At 44.3% G+C, this 16,703-nt stretch overlaps 1 protein-coding gene across 4 annotated transcripts; it reads right to left on the bottom strand.

Annotated features, from left to right (window-relative positions):
* Positions 1 to 222: 222 nt before the first annotated feature.
* LOC106587658 (cytoplasmic polyadenylation element-binding protein 1) lies at positions 223 to 10,058 on the bottom strand. 4 transcript variants are annotated; one of them, XM_014176242.2, is made up of 12 exons: positions 9,948 to 10,058; positions 9,452 to 9,623; positions 7,314 to 7,550; positions 5,551 to 5,783; positions 5,030 to 5,294; positions 4,835 to 4,948; positions 4,559 to 4,663; positions 3,999 to 4,135; positions 3,032 to 3,230; positions 2,602 to 2,696; positions 2,070 to 2,150; positions 223 to 1,843 (listed from the first exon to the last, which is right to left on the bottom strand). In XM_014176242.2, the coding sequence occupies exons 1-12, from the start codon at positions 9,960 to 9,962 to the stop codon at positions 1,733 to 1,735; spliced, it is 1,764 nt and encodes a 587-aa protein (XP_014031717.1). In that variant the 5' UTR covers positions 9,963 to 10,058; the 3' UTR covers positions 223 to 1,732. The 4 variants fall into 4 exon arrangements, with proteins under 4 accessions (XP_014031717.1, XP_014031718.1, XP_014031719.1 ...); XM_014176243.2 differs by having other exon boundaries at positions 4,574 to 4,663; XM_014176244.2 differs by having other exon boundaries at positions 9,503 to 9,623.
* Positions 10,059 to 16,703: the final 6,645 nt, after the last annotated feature.

Raw genomic sequence — 16,703 nt, 5'->3', positions numbered from 1 at the left:
GCAGCTCTCCTTCAGCTTGTAATGGCTCATGGTTACACTACTTACATCAAGAAACAGCTGGGGGTGGTGATCTGAGGTAACAATGATTGCCTTGAAAAAGAACTTCAAAAAAGCTCTATCCCTTTAAATCTACTTATTTCTAACGTCAAATCATCCAAGAGCTATGCACACATTCATGGAAATAATCACAAGATTTTACTATACAAGACCAGAAGCAACAGGTAATGCTTAAACACCTTTATTGTGCCCAATCTGAACATTATCCACATCAGTAAGTAGCAGCAAAGAGACCACAGTGAGGTAGACTTTCAAAACTCTAAAAAGCAGCTGGGCTAAGACAAGCTCAGCATGAGTAACTTGATGGGGGAAAAGACACTTAGTCTTTGGCACACAGCTTAATATGCATATATCCAACAGGAACAAGGAAGGCGATGGAGTAAGAAAGCACAGGGAAAGCTGTGTTAGGTCTACTCAAGCTCTTGGTACGTTTTTAGCAAAGTGGAAGTTCTACATTCAACAGGAAACAAGCAGCTGTTCATATCTGGGCTTAGGGCCCCTCTGTTGATGTACAAAAACAGTGATTACAAATCACTGCCACCCTCTCCTAAAGTGCAAATTAAAAAGTGCAACAATAAAACATGTAACTTACAATCAAAACGTCAATGTCCGTTCGTCTCAGTAAAGATCCATCCAATTGATTGAAAAACATGGAAACCCAGTTGAAGCAGTGTCCAGTAACGTTGGGCTTTATGAACTTGCCCAACACCACAAGAAAAGTAATGCTTCAACACCTTAATCTGTACCCATTCAGTAGAACAGGGGTAAGACAACCCTGGTCCTGGAGGCCACAGGTACTTCATGTTATATATTAACCAACCTGGAAGACCAGCTGTGTTGAATTTAGGAAATCATTGAACAGATCAATTGGTCAGGTGTGGTGCCTATTGGAACAAAATCCTGCAGACCTTGCGACACTCCAGGAACAGGGTTGCATACCCCTGCAGTAGAACATCATAGGGAGAACAAATCTACCACCAGCCCCAGACTAATACTTCAGGGTGAGGAAAAACCAAGGGGAGGGAAAAAAATTAAAAAGCCGCCAGGTAGAATTCGGTTCCAAATTTCCTTGTCATGACTTAAAACCGTTTGTGTACAAATTAGTAAAAAACTGCGTAAAAATGTCTGAAATGCGACTGGTTAAATGAAGCCCAACTCATCTTCCAAAGTAAAAAACACCAGCTGGCTTGCACAGGAAAAACAGTAAGCCAACTGGGGGTGGGGGGGAAGGGGTGGAACTATTTGAAGGCACTGTATGGTATCTACCAACGAAAGGCAATGAGACGTGCTCTCAATATGCAACGCATGTAAAACTAAATCAAAAAACTTAAGGATAAGAAGAAAAAAAATCTAGGCATTTTCATCTACTTCTGAACCCTGGCCTGAATCATCCTCTCATCTGGCCACAAGTCAGGGAAACTGCATAAGGAAGTGTGGGGCCCCTGACTATCCCAACAAGGTCACTGTGCATAGTGCCAACGTGAACAAGTAAACAGCAAAAAGTAGCAAGTGCAGCAGTAGACTTCTCTACAGTGTTTCTCCCCCAGTCCTGGTGGGAGTGCCATGGTGCCCCTGGTGTCGGGGGCAGCTGGACACTCGTGCTCTGCGGACCCCCGCTGTGTGTCCTCACCCGTGAGGTGTGGGGCTCTCCGCCCCCTCGCTGGACTCCTCTGCTCTAGCTGGACTCCCTGTTCTTCTGGTTGCGCATCAGGGGCCGGTGGTTACTCAGAAGGTCCATGGAGTGCTGCCAGTGCCAGCAGGAGCGGCAGTAGTACTTAAAGCAGGCCTGAGGAGAACACAGGTAGTAGTGAGCTTACAGTGTGCACTGTGGTGAACATGCGTGTGTATCATTGATGTGTCTAACCAATACCATTAAACTGAATTTACACAAATGTATGCTTCTTGAATAAAGGCTTAATAGGAGGCCTTAGTGGATAGATACATACTTGAACATGATTAGTCCAGATACAGTTGTAATCCTAGCTTCACATCAACCTAATGTCATACCACACCTGGTCCCTGCAGAAGAACGGCCCAGGTTGGCGACTGCACACTTGGCACATGGAGTCCTCCAGGTAGGGGTCAATCTGAACCTGAGAAGGGACATCAGTGCTTATATTCAGACCATTGAGAGAAGGGCAGAATTACCCTTCATTACAATTATTCAATGATAATATGCCATAACACTTAAACACATGTAACATGTTGGTCCCATGTTTCATGAGCTGAAATAAAAGATGGCAGATGTTTTCCATACGCACAAAAAGCTTCTCATTTTGGCCACAAATTTGTTTACATCCCTGTTAGTGAGCATTTCTCCTTTGCAAAGATAATCTTTCAATACACAAAAATATTGTGACGAGATCCTGATTTTTTAAAGGTGTCTAACCAACAGATATCTATTCCCAGTCATGTGAAATTCATAGGTTGGGCCTCATGTGAACTGTAACAGTAAAATTTGAAATTGTTGCATTTATATTTTTTGTTCACTATAGTTGAAAGCAGTCAATGCTGGTCAAGTGTTTAAAACTAGACGGCTCTTACCTTCTTTGTAAACTTGGGGGTTTTGATCTCTACAAACGCTGCACACACAGCCTTCAGGTAACTGCGCTGGTTGTTGAAGGTGACGCGCCCAGAACCTGTACATCATGAAGGAGTGATACCATTACACCTCCACTGGACCCAGCCAGCCTACAATGCAAGGTCAAACCCAGACAGCAATAGGCTACTTCTCAAATTTGTTAAACTCTTTACCTCCACATTTATCGCAAAATGCTCTACAGATACCCAGCTGAAAACTTAGATGGCAAGCAATGCGGAGGCAGTACCTGTCAATGTACATTAGACCCTTAATGACTGCTGCATTTCAGACAGTTCAACACACCCCATAGACATTCACAATGAAGCTACATCAACCAATATAATCCTACATTCAAGGCTAGTTGCCGCCAGTCTTTCAACAGTAATATCGCACCTATTGGGTACTTGTGCTTGTCGGTGTCAATCCCAGCGTACATCACTCCGCCGAACAGGTCATTCATGATGCTGGCCAGGGCCTCTGCGTTGAGCATGCCGTGCAAAGCGCCCACAAACACAGTCTTGCTGGGGTCCAGGCGCTGGGAGGGGCAGCGCACGTAGTTACTGTCAGAGATCACCCAGGGGATCACTTGCACCTGTGAGATCAGAGAGGAGGAAGAGGGTCAAGGGGTGTCGCAATAGTCTAGCAGTGTTTGTTCCTTAACATTTCAGATATGTTAAATGTTTGGATATCCTGTTAACATGAATTTACCTCCAAGCTCTTTTCCACTAAACCAGTGGTTTTCAGAACCTCTACAGGGGACCCACAGAGGTTTCATTATTTTGTTATACCCTTAACTGGCTCATTTACTAAGCTAACAATAACTTTTAATGATTGCCTAAATTATCCATGGTATGACATTTGATTTAAGACTCCCTGAAAGACTCCCTGAAAAATTATATATATTATATATATATATATATATAAAATACAAATTGTTTGATTAAGCATTGAATTTGGCATTCCTGCTATTAGCCCATAGAAATGCTTTGAATAACAGATCCACTACATGGAACAGAATTTGCCCACCCCCCCCAAAAGAGGAAGTTTGTCTATAGAGACATTTTTTGCATGCATTACCCTAATTTTAGGAACTAAACTATTTTCATATATACTAAAAAAAATTCACTTCTAGGTACCTTCAAATAAATCTTGTGAGGCTTGTGGGTGTACATGTTTGAGAGAGACTCAAAATGTTCAGACAGAGAAGTTTGCAGATCTCTAGTTTAAAGACACATTTTGATTGGGATTTTTTATGTTTGATTGAGGCTCACTTCTGAGAAAAGGGGAAATAATTTAAATACAGCAGTTTGTCAAAACGCCCTGGCTGCGGTCACTAGGACACACAAGCACCCCCACTCACATCCTTGCAGCGCATCCTGCGGCTGGACATCTTGAAGTAGTATTCTCCGTTCTCCTCAGGGTGGAGCAGGTCCTGGGTGCAGGCCTGGAGCAGCGCACGAACAGACTTCTCGTTCTCAAACACAAGGTAGACATAGCCTACAGCAGAGCACAGCAGAGCATCAACACCAGGCTAACTGACACTGAGTTTGCTAGTCTATTAGGGGGTCAAGAGTACTGGTATGTTGTATGTGAACAAAGACATTCCATTAAGTGTTGCTCATTGTTTATTCTGAATGGTTAGTGAGTCCTCAAGTGATACGATCCACTGACCTCCATTCTGAAGGCGGCAAGGTGAGCAGTATTCTCACACTCATTATCAACACGCTAGACCAAGAAACCCAGAATATTACACTTCTTGCACAAATAACACATGTTTGTGTGGGGTAGGGTTTGTGGGAGCCATTGAATGACCAAGTACACTTGTGTCTAAACTCACCATCCCACTGTGTGCCCAGTGCCCACCACTGTGCCACCTTAGAACCATAAGGAAGAGTAAATATCCTACCAGCCTGTCATTACCTTTGGGCATATTACCTTTGGGAGGGCAACGAGGATGCTTGCCATCCTTACCGGGCCACTCCACACTCAGAGGGCCGTAGCCACTGAACGTGTTGATCAGACCAGCTGGAGAGAAAAGGGTCAGCAGTCAAAGACCAGTAATAGGTCAGTTAAACAGAAACAGTGTACTGTGAACCAATTAGATTCAAGATTGTTTAACATTTCTCCTCTCCAGGTTTGCATCTACTAAAATAAGATAGCCAATTTAATGCCATGGAAACGGTGAAGCAGCTGTACCTTCAGTGATATCCCAGGGTACTCCTCCCAGGAAGACCTTGTATGAGTACAGAGGGTTCTTGTTGTTGCGGGGAGGAAGTTGTCCACTCCAGGTGAAGGTGGCTTCATTTACAGCTGAAGGGAAAGACAGCTGGTTAACAGCAGTAGAACGTGTAGATTCAAAAGAAAGCTGAGCGTGTTAACATTATCTCATACCAGCTGCCTGCCTGTGCAGACGGGCCTCCCTCTCGATGCTGAAGGGGTCATCAGGCGTCTCCAGCAGGTCCAGGCTGGGCCATATTGAGGCCCCGGGCCAGCGGCGGGACAGGGCCGTGGCAGAGCTGGTGGCGCTGGGCGGTGGGGTGAGAGGGGAGCCGTGGTCCTGGTAGTCCAGCCTGGAGCCCAGAGAGCTCAGCCTCATAGAGTCCTTCTGCATGTTGGACATGAGGAAAGGTAGGGGGGGAGAGATCCTCAGGGAGGACTGGTTGGGAGGGGGTTAGAGATAATGCTTCAGATCAGCAGAAAGGACAGATTTCCATAAACTACAGCAAAACAAAATATCACATGACCTTGATCAACAAACTAAAACTCTGACCCTAAAAATAAACATGAAATCTAAACCATAATCATTTAGTGGAATGTCATTTACAGTGACATGCAGTTGACATACATCAATTTAAAGCCACTTCCAGTTTACAAACGTACGTACACCCCCCCCCCCCAGTACAGACGCTTACGAGCAGGTCTGAGAGGTGGTCCGAGCCGGAGCTGAAGCCGCTGGTTTCAGAGTCTACAGGGCTGCTGGAGCGCGAGTCCAGGAAGGAGCGCGAGTCCAGGCGGCTGGTCATGCGAGCCATGCCAGGGAACTTCTCCAGGAAGTCAGCTGCCGTGCCCATGGGCTCACTGGGGGGGTTATAGCCAAGGGGCTTACCCAGGATCTGGCCCAGGGGACTGCCCAGCATGTCCAGCACTGAGACCATAACAGAGTTTTAGTCAGATCTTACAACTAGCAGCATCAGAGGCTGAAGCTGAGATAAGGCTATTCAACCAGCACTAGCACTTTTCTACCCGTTAATCAATTTCAAATTGTTCAGAGTCCAGAGCTCCCAGATTAGAGCATACAAAACAGCAGATAGTTACATTAATCTGATATTTATGTGACCCATTGGTAATGTATAGGCAATCCACAATGTTGTACGACCCACAATGCCAATAACAGGAAAATATTCTGGGAGCCCATTTTTACCTACTAGTTACAAAATGGATGCTTTCGAGTGACCAATTGTGACTGACAAACCATCAGGCCTTAGCATAGTGGCCGTCTGTCCATTCCAGATTAGAATTCTGCCACACTGCCAGTTTTTGACTATGACTAGAAAGACTCAGCATTTCAGCTGATTAGCCAAGCACCGCCATTTTAAAATGCATGACTTAGTTTCCATTGAACTCCTGGTACCAAGATGTTGAAAGGACAGATAATACACTATAAGGCAAAAACCAGAGAACAAGGTTAAAACACTCACGTTGTTATAGTTGCTATGCAACCTTCCATAATGAAACTACAGGTCTAACACACAACTAGTATGTTACCATCCTACAGCATTAGAACTTCATTGGTTGTAAGGAGCTAGACAAGCCCCGATCATTGGGCTGATCTGACAATGCAGACTGGATCAGCTGACAACCACACCAAATATTTACTGTGGGTCTGTAGCTGTCCCAGTGGGCTGAACATGAGGCGCTAAGGGAATCTAACTACTGGCCCACTTAAGAAGCCCCATTCAAGGCAGTGCTGTTAACATGTTTCTGGAATGTATGGATATGTTGACACAATCTCATCACAAGAACTGGGTCAGTACAAAGTGAGATGGAAGCGACACAGTGGAGGCAGGGTAATGTCATTAAGCTAAAACATGGAATGAGATTCGACAAAACTAATAATTATGTACAAGGTGCTTGAGGGAAGTATATTCAACCTCGCATCCTGAAGGGAAAATGCTGAATTTATGTCAATTAATTAGTGAATATCTGAAAAACAAGTTAAATTGAAGTTCACCCTGTTTGGGGATATAAATAGCAGGTTCACAGACAACGAACAGCCTCATTCTCTGCAACAGCCAGATGAAAGATCTAAATGTAGGGATTACAATGGCTCAGTATCACTAAAATACTACAGACCAAACCCAAGAGAAACCTCCAATGCCAACACCTGAACTGAAGTCATTACTGATAATGCAGCATAGTGTCTCAAAGCCAGAGCAAGTTACATTGACACAATGCCACACAAAACCGAACTAGGCTATAGAATTCATTAAATCCAATGTGAAGTACCAGACTAGCAACTAGCAGTCTTTTCCCAGCACATTGGAACAGGTGGTACAGTAGAGTAACAGGACAGCCAAAGCCTTTATGTTAATGTACTTCCAGTCTTTACTTAAATGTACACTTTGTCAACAGTATAGTTCAGTATTCACTACAAAGGAAGTATTCCAGTACTCACTGGAGGTAGAGCTGGTGTGGGCCTGGGAAGCGGCGGTGGTGTGTGTGTCCGTGTCATGGCTGCTCCAGGGGCGCTCCCAGCCGGACAAGCTAAGGGACTGGAGGCCCAGGCCCAGGTCGTTGACATCTGGCAGGCCTCTGGAGGAGCCCTCGTGGAGAGAGCTTCCGCTGCCACTGACACTGCTACTTGGGAAGAGCATCCTGCTGCCCACTGCAGCCAGGTCCGATTCTTGCAGGTCTGTGGACGAACGAGGAGAGAGATGAGCTAATAAACAGTTAAGCACCCTGCATCTGCCCGAGGGAAGAGGACACGAGAAGGCGGGGGTGTCGAATGAAATGGCTTTGCTTTCCCAAACACAAAATCTTACTGATAGAAATGAAGTCAGACTGTAGCAACCCTTCCCTGCATGTTGATCAGGTGAACCTGCTGCGACTGTGCCTGTTGCAACTGCCATGCATTTCCATCTGAATCACTGACCGACTTAGCATGTGACCGGACTGCTGATTCACTCGCACCCCCCTGCTAATGACATCAGCTCCACCACCACCCCCCCCTTCCGTTTCCTCTAACTGGGTAATGAAAAATTCCTGTTGGAGATATTCTCAGACTCCCCCGGCACAGCGTCTGTCAGCGATGGCAGCCAGCCGCTCCTGCTAACAGTGGCTCTAGCCTAGTTTCCTGAGTGAGCTGGCAGAGAGAGATGCAGCAGACAGAGGGAGAGAGTCATGAGCAGAGAGAAGGTGGGGGACCGGCAGAGAGAGAGGGGTGTGGTAGTATTCTAGCTGCAGGGTAGGAGGGGGCACTGAGAGCAGAAATCCCTGGTGTATTGAGCTGGCTGGCTCACCCTCCCAGATTTGCCAGTGTCACAGAAGCTATAGTCGCAGCAGCTGACTGATCAGAAGTAGGAGGACAGAGTGATTTGCACTGCCAGCTTGCCCCATTGCACTTCAGGGCTGGACAGCCTCCAACTGCTATCTACAGTCCTGATTCAGCAACATGGCAGGGCAGAGGAGATGGGTGGTGGTTGGGTGGAGGAGGATAGGCCATCATTGAAGCTTTGTTTCTAGCTGGATTAATATTGCCAGATTTAGAATGCATCATTTACACCCGATGTCAAGGAGGGATGATTGTTGTAACCTTTAAAATGTGAAAGTCATAATCAACCTTGTAAATCGTTATGTTTCAGCATTAAAAAAACAATACTAGCCTATGATAAAACTTAAAATATGCCCCAAGTCTGGTTACACAGTTGTATGGAAGGTTCATAATAAGGGCTGACAAGTTGGGTCAAAAACCATTGGTGCCAACTGAGTTGAAGCCATACAAATAAAAGTGTAAGACGTCTTGCAGCCTGGTCTCAGATTAGACGTAACATAGTAAATGTAAATCCTGATTGCAAAGAATATTACATCACGTTTGGTACAGTTACATAAAACCGATCTAATTTAAGGTGGTTGGTCGGGGTGGGCGTTTAACATGAACGTCTAGCAACCCAAAAGTTGCGAGTTTGAATCTCACTGACAACTTTAGCATTTGAGCAATTTGCAACTACTTACTACTTAGCAACTACTTAGCATGTTAGCTAACCCTTTCACTAACCCTAAAATTATCACTTTTAGATAATTCTTTAACATACCTCACAATATATAATCCGAAAGAGGTGATGACGAAAAGTAACATACTAAATGGAGTCTCAGATTTACACAGAATACAAAATGCTCTGAGACCAGGGTGCATTTTGGCATTTTCCTTATATTAAGAATTGAGCATAACAATGTAACAAGTTATAAACCAATTATCTTTTCAATTCATTAGAAACTACAAAGAGGCCAAGCTGGGTGGGCTAGTGCATGACTGATTTTAAAAGAAATATATCAGGTTAAATACAGAGTAGAATTGCAGTGTCTGAGAGTCTTGGCAAAGACCTCAAGCTCTGGAAAGCTTAGCCTACAAGTGCTGCAATACTGCAGCATGAATCAGCTGTTCCCACAATTATGACAAAGCTGTGGTGTAGACTACAAAAATCCATTAAAAAAGGGAAATTGTATGTTTATTATGCTAATAGTTTTCCCTTTACTGCCATTGATTACAAGCATAACTGTGTCATCCCGAAGTACACGTGCAGCAAGAAAGTTTACCGGTCAGGAGCATGTCTAGCTTTCCCTTGGTGCCGGATGTGGTGCACACACCAGTAAAATCCAGAGAGTTGCCCAGCATGGTGTTCATTCTACGATATATGTCCGCGTTACTGCAAGTGGACAAGGCCGCAGATTCTGGTGCCCAATTGTCATGGGATCGAAGTTCGTCTCTCTAGAAATGAGAACAAACTTGTTAAAATATCAGTTTGATGTAATTCAAGTAATGCATGTTAACATTTGAAGTTAAAATATATGGCTTCGTAGGCTACATCGATCACCCTGGATAATACATATTCTAGGTTCATTTTCAGGCCAAAAAGTCTCGATATTGGCTTTTTGTCCATTTTACATAGATTTAGGACTAAACCTATTAGGCTAGCAGTAGCAGACTACTTTTAATTGTAGCCTAGGCCTATATGCTTTTCGTGTGCTACTGTTGTTTGAAAGACAAAAACCATTGAGCGAAAAAACAACTACTCGTTGGTGTTTTTCTTACCAATGAAAACGCCATGGTAGGAAATATCTAACAGAAATGTTTCAAACAACCGCCACTCATGTCGAGGTCATACTTATGAATGTAGTCGGTAGACAATTATCCACATTGATTAGGAAAACGTATGCCTATCCAATCAGGTGATTTGGGCGGTACCATTGCCAAGTACTTTCCCTGCGTTCATAACCAAGTGGGAAGATGGAATTTACCGCATATGGCCAGGAGAGGACACTGCCCCCCTCTCATTGAAGCCGGTGTACCTCATGCATTGTTAGCAGAAAACAGGATCCCCATTATAAGTGAATGGAAAAATTTCAATCTTTGTGGTCAATCTCCGTGTAAATATATATATTTTTTCAAAGACAGTCATGGTGCCAATAATTGATTCTAATACAACAGATGTATGTCCTTGAACCGATTATTATAAAATTGCACATAGAAGAAGCTTTATAAGGATAATTTAGTTGCTAATGGCAGCCTCAGGTATAAGGTCATGTAAGGCGGCCCCAGCAAAATAAATAGTGGGGGTACGCAGTTCCAGTAAAACACGAGCCTACCAAAATAAACTGTAGGTTACTACACTATTATTTATCATTACCGCATGTCAGAGGCATGCTAAATTAGTAAATTAGACTTAAAAACGGGTGGTATAGCCTACACTCCAAAATGCAATGTGGTTCGATGAGAAGACTGCCATTTTGCCAAGGCAGAGAAGAGTGGCTGACATCGAGACTTGCGCAGGCAACAGTGGACGCATAAATTCTGTCCTAATGACATACGCCAAATGTCATGACCCTTTATGGTGTTTTGTGTAAAAGATGTCTCGTTCTATTCACCACTGTTTGGAGGCTGGAAATATGTTGCGAGTGGATGAACGTGTGGAGGTAGCCTAGTAAAGGAGCCCTTTGAAGTTATTGATAATCAGATGAAAACATAATGCCTGCTTGTGTTTATGCCACACAAAAAAAATAGCACATTTTAGAAGTTCAATGACAAAACTTTATGACTTGGCCCACATCGATCATTTTGAATTAATATAATTATATGATTAGGCCCATACAAATTGGTGGTGCATGCGCAGAGTGTGCACACATATGAGGTCCCGTACCGGGAAGAAATGTAATCTACTTGTCTTCAATTTGAGTTCGTCAATGAGAGGAGGCAGCGCTGAGCTAGCCTGTAACGTCACTTCCTGGAGTGGCTGAAATTGTGCATGTTATTTCCGCGTTCAAAACAACTGGGAAGTCGGAATTGGGAAATCGAGCTCCGGCTGGGAAAAATCTATTTGAAGGGTCATCGAATTTGGGAATTCAAGTCTGGAACACTGCTTGTTTACAGAGCTCAAACTTTCCGACCTGAAGATTACTGACGCCATGATTTGACATCGCATATTTCCGAGTTCCCAGTTGTTTTGAACGCGGCATATGACTCCATGAGACTCCAGCTTAACCAACTTCATTTGGCTTCAATGCACTATCGAGTGTTCACAGGGTGAATGGTGTCATGTGATCGATGGCTTTGTCCATTCATATATACAGTCATTGCATACGACTGGGAAAAATCCACTTGAACTAGTAATTACTAGTGGGTCACTCATCTATCATCCATGAAGGCCGACTTCTCTCATAACAACTCTCCGAGTTGGGCATCTCCGGCGCGGCCCACGCTTGGATTGCGTCCTACCTGACAGGTCGCTCCTACCAGGTGGCGTGGCGAGAATCTGTCTCCGCACCATGCGCTCTCACCACTGGTGTCCCCCAGGGCTCTGTTCTAGGCCCTCTCCTATTCTCGCTATACACCAAGTCACTTGGCTCTGTCATATCCTCACATGGTCTGTCCTATCATTGCTATGCAGACGACACACAATTAATCTTCTCCTTTCCCCCTTCTGATAACCAGGCGGCGAATCGCATCTCTGCATGTCTGTCAGACATATCAGTGTGGATGACGGATCACCACCTCAAGCTGAACCTCGGCAAGACGGAGCTGCTCTTCCTCCCGGGGAAGGACTGCCCGTTCCATGATCTCGCCATCACGGTTGACAACTCCCTTGTGTCCTCCTCCCAGAGTGCTAAGAACCTTGGCGTGATCCTGGACAACACCCTGTCGTTCTCCACTAACATCAAGGCGGTGACCCGATCCTGTAGGTTCATGCTCTACAACATTCGCAGAGTACGACCCTGCCTCACACAGGAAGCGGCGCAGGTCCTAATCCAGGCACTTGTCATCTCCCGTCTGGATTACTGCAACTCGCTGTTGGCTGGGCTCCCTGCCTGTGCCATTAAACCCCTACAACTCATCCAGAACGCCGCAGCCCATCTGGTGTTCAACCTTCCCAAGTTCTCTCACGTCACCCCGCTCCTCCGCTCTCTCCACTGGCTTCCAGTTGAAGCTCGCATCCGCTACAAGACCATGGTGATTGCCTACGGAGCTGTGAAGGGAACGGCACCTCCATACCTTCAGGCTCTGATCAGGCCCTACACCCAAACAAGGGCACTGCGTTCATCCACCTCTGGCCTGCTGGCCCCCCTACCTCTGAGGAAGCACAGTTCCCGCTCAGCCCAGTCAAAACTGTTCGCTGCTCTGGCACCCCAATGGTGGAACAAGCTCCCTCACGATGCCAGGACAGCGGAGTCAATCACCACCTTCCGGAGACACCTGAAACCCCACCTCTTTAAGGAATACCTAGGATAGGATAAAGTAATCCTTCTAACCCCCCCCCCCCCTTAAAAGATTTAGATGCACTATTGTAAAGTGGTTGTTCCACTGGATATCATAAGGTGAATGCACCAATTTGTAAGTCGCTCTGGATAAGAGCGTCTGCTAAATGACTTAAATGTAAATGTAAATATCTGACGTCACCTACTAAGGAAATGACCTAGATAACAGCATTTATGCAGTTAAATGCAACAACAACACATTATTTATAAAAAGCTATCTATTCATATGTTTTATTAAACAATATAATTTGTTTGCGAGCATGATAGCTGTAATTGTTGTTTATGGTTGACGCAGATTGTTTGCCATTAGCCAATCAACGTATTTCAACGACTTCAAAGCACATAATGCGGCCAAATAGTATTTAATAGTTAACAACGGGAAATTACCACCTTCCCACTTGGTTATGAACATAGTATTTGACTGGCATTTTTCACGCGTGAATGCTGGAGTGAAACAGTTGAAAACTATTGGAATGTGCTGAAATAAATTAGTAGACGAGACTGCTGCAGACAAATGTGACAGGTAGCCTAGCGGTTAAGAGCGTTGAGCCCGTAACCGAAAGGTCGCTGGTTCGAATCCCTGAACTGACTAAGGGAAATATATCAATGTGCTCTTAGCAAGGCACGTAACCCCAAATTGCTCATTTAAATCTGTTCAATTACTAAAATGTTACATAGAGTCATCTATCAAACTCCATTATTGTAATTTGAAACATTTTAAATGTAAGAGCACGGCAACATTTGCTCAGTTGCACTTCAGTCACCATGTGACCCCTGACATGAAATTAATGCGATGTTCCTTTTTAGGTCAGTTGATATGCAATTCCATGAAAAACGTCGTGTTTCTAGCACAGTCAAAAAACGTAAATGTCAACATATAATTATTGAAACTAAATTAGGTATAATTGATAGCCATTTTAAATTGATATTGTAAAGCTACTTTTTTGTAATGAAATAATGTCACTATCATTTTATTAGCCTATAGCAACACCTTGTAGTCTACAACTTGCCCCATAGGTATGTCTTGACCATAATAAACCGTATCTAATGCAATATTTTACAGAACTAAAGAAGTATCCTCGTCCTAATCTTAGGTCCAGAGTCAGGTACGTAGGTCGGGTAGTATGATCCAGATATGGTTTGGAGCTACATCTTGACCAGTTAATAAGTAAGGGATAATCAACGAGGGGCTATGCATTCTATGGAAAATGTAAAGCGACGCTGAAGGTGTGTTCCACGACGGCGCAAGCGGAATGGAACTAAGTTTCTATGGAGATGCATTATTTTCCAGTGAACGCATAGAGACCCTCGTTGATTATCTCTTACTTAATTAGTCAAGATGTAGCTCCAAACCAGATATGGTTCATACTACCCGACCTATGTACCTGACCCTGCGATTAGAACTAGGAAACTTTAGTTCTGTTCAGTAAACTAGTGCATTAGATACGGTCTACTATGGTCAGGACACAACTAGGGGCCAAGTTCTGAAGCTGTAAAAGGTGTTGCTAGGCAAATAAAATGATAGTGATATTATTTTGTGTAGTGTGTTCATTTGCAGGTAGAAATGTGTTCAACATCCAGTGAAGTAGCTAGCAAGTTTACTAGATAGCTACATTACTAGATAGCTACATCTGTTGTCTAGCTAACCAAAACCATCAGTCCTAGCTTGATATTATGAAAATCGAATTCAACAATGCCAATTATGTTTTCAATTTGAATGTTGCTTTTAAAAGCAGCTCAAACATAGAACATGTAAAAATAAACTATAGTCATGCAATATGGTTAAACGTGTTATATTCTCAGAGCCGGACGGCCCTATACGCTCACTACGCAAGTTGCGTAGAGCCCCGCCTCCCATCGTGTCAAAGCGGGTGTCAATGTTTACAACTTCGATGAGAGGATGAAGCAGAACTTTCCTTCTGGTCACGAAAAAAAACACCATGTGAGTGAATTGCGGGAATAGCTATCAGGTAAACCTGTGTTCTCTCCTCTCCAAGTTTGTCAGCAAATAACAGTAACGTTAAGTAGATGTGCTAGCTCGCAGTGCATCTCTCTCTAGTCTGTCTGTCTTGCTAACCTAGCTGGGCAGTGCATCTCTCTCTAGTCTGTCTGTCTTGCTAACCTAGCTGGGCAGTGCATCTCTCTCTAGTCTGTCTGTCTTGTTAACCTAGCTGGGCAGTGCATCTCTCTCTAGTCTGTCTGTCTTGCTAACCTAGCTGGGCAGTGCATCTCTCTCTAGTCTGTCTGTCTTGCTAACCTAGCTGGGCAGTGCATCTCTCTCTAGTCTGTCTGTCTTGCTAACCTAGCTGGGCAGTGCATCTCTTGGTCTGTCTGTCTTGTTTGCCAGCCACTTCCAGGGTTGTGTTCTGTGACTTTGTGCCTAACAAAAGTGAGAGTGAAATACAACTATTTATTACGTTTGATAAACGCCAACAGGCAACTGTGTTTATAAACTGCAGCTCGGAAAAGATAACCGTGTCACGCGTGAACATGCGTTCATATGCGCGTGCACTAAATGAAACTCGCACTTTCCAGCAGCAACCTCTGTGGGGACCAGTCCAGACAAAATATGGGCGTGATGGCACTCCTCACAGGCGCACATCATTTTAAAACAAGACAATGATTATCTAGTCTCTCAATCAAGGTTTAGTTACAACTCTGGACTAATGTAAGATGGAAAGCAATGGATTGAATATTGATTTATATATTGAATTTAAAAGTTGATTAGCTGGGCGTACTGGGCAATATGGATGCACATCTCTCAGTAAATAATAACCATCAAGTATTCAGCCAAGCCATTGTATAAATAGTATATTATACTTGAAAATGTATAAAAGGAAATCTGGGGGAGCCAGTTTGAATGGGCCTGATGCAGCTGATAAAATAGTATTGTTATCTATAATTTACAGGTGCTATGCTTAAGTTTGTCATTAGAGGAGATGCTGGATCATCAGCCTGGACAAGCACAGACTCAGTTGATCCACATCCAGCCTCAGCCAGTACTAACACAGACCCAGTACATCTGGCTTCAGCCAGTACTAACACAGACCCAGTACATCTGGCTTCAGCAAATACTAACAAAGACCCAGTACATCTGGCTTCAGCAAGTACTAACACAGACCCAGTACTGGCAGCTTCAGCAAATACTAACACAGACCCAGTACAGCCGTCTTCAGCAAGTACTAACACAGACCCAATACAGCCGTCTTCAGCAAGTACTAACACAGACCCAATACAGCCGTCTTCAGCAAGTACTAACACAGACCCAGTACTGACAGCTTCAGCAAATACTAACACAGACCCAGTACAGCCGTCTTCAGCAAGTACTAACACAGACCCAATACAGCCGGCTTCAGCAAGTACTAACACAGACCCAATACAGCCGTCTTCAGCAAGTACTAACACAGACCCAGTACAGCCGGCTTCAGCAAGTACTAACACAGACCCAGTACAGCCGGCTTCAGCAAGTACTAACACAGACCCAGTACAGCCGGCTTCAGCAAGTACTAACACAGACCCAGTACTGGCAGCTTCAGCAAGTACTAACACAGACCCAGTACTGGCAGCTTCAGCAAGTACTAACACAGACCCAGTACTGGCAGCTTCAGCAAGTACTAACACAGACCAAATACAGCCGTCTTCAGCAAGTACTAACACAGACCCAATACAGCCGTCTTCAGCAAGTACTAACACAGACCCAATACAGCCGTCTTCAGCAAGTACTAACGCAGACCCAGGTGAAGTACAGGCAGCCTCAGCCAGTACTAGCACAACCAGAGGTGTACAGCCAGCATCAGATACAAGCAGCTCAGACCCTAATAGAACAGTTGCTGCTCCACCAAATGACCCAGCAGATTGGCCCCCTGTCTTAACAGACTTTATAAGGACTGAGTTAGAGGTCCATTCAAACCAGGACTGGATTTTTCTTACCCTAAAGACAAGTCTAGAAGAGGTTTCCATTCAGGCTTATTAAAGAGACAGCTGTCAAATGGGGAAAAGATTACAAGGAGCTGGCTTTCATACTGTCATGACGTTGGCC

This window comes from Salmo salar, chromosome ssa11 (genome assembly GCF_905237065.1).
Source record: "Salmo salar chromosome ssa11, Ssal_v3.1, whole genome shotgun sequence".
NCBI classification, from domain to species: Eukaryota; Metazoa; Chordata; class Actinopteri; order Salmoniformes; family Salmonidae; genus Salmo; species Salmo salar.
This window is presented reverse-complemented; position numbering and strand designations above follow the sequence as displayed.

What these genes read in the sequence shown, in the direction of transcription:
- LOC106587658 (XM_014176242.2), bottom strand. An exon ending in TCTGCACAGGCAGGCAGCTG is followed by an intron (nt 4,949 to 5,029) that starts GTATGAGATAAT and finishes CTTTCCCTTCAG; the next exon opens with CTGTAAATGAAGCCACCTTC. An exon ending in CCCCCAAGTTTACAAAGAAG is followed by an intron (nt 2,151 to 2,601) that starts GTAAGAGCCGTC and finishes GTCCCTTCTCAG; the next exon opens with GTTCAGATTGACCCCTACCT.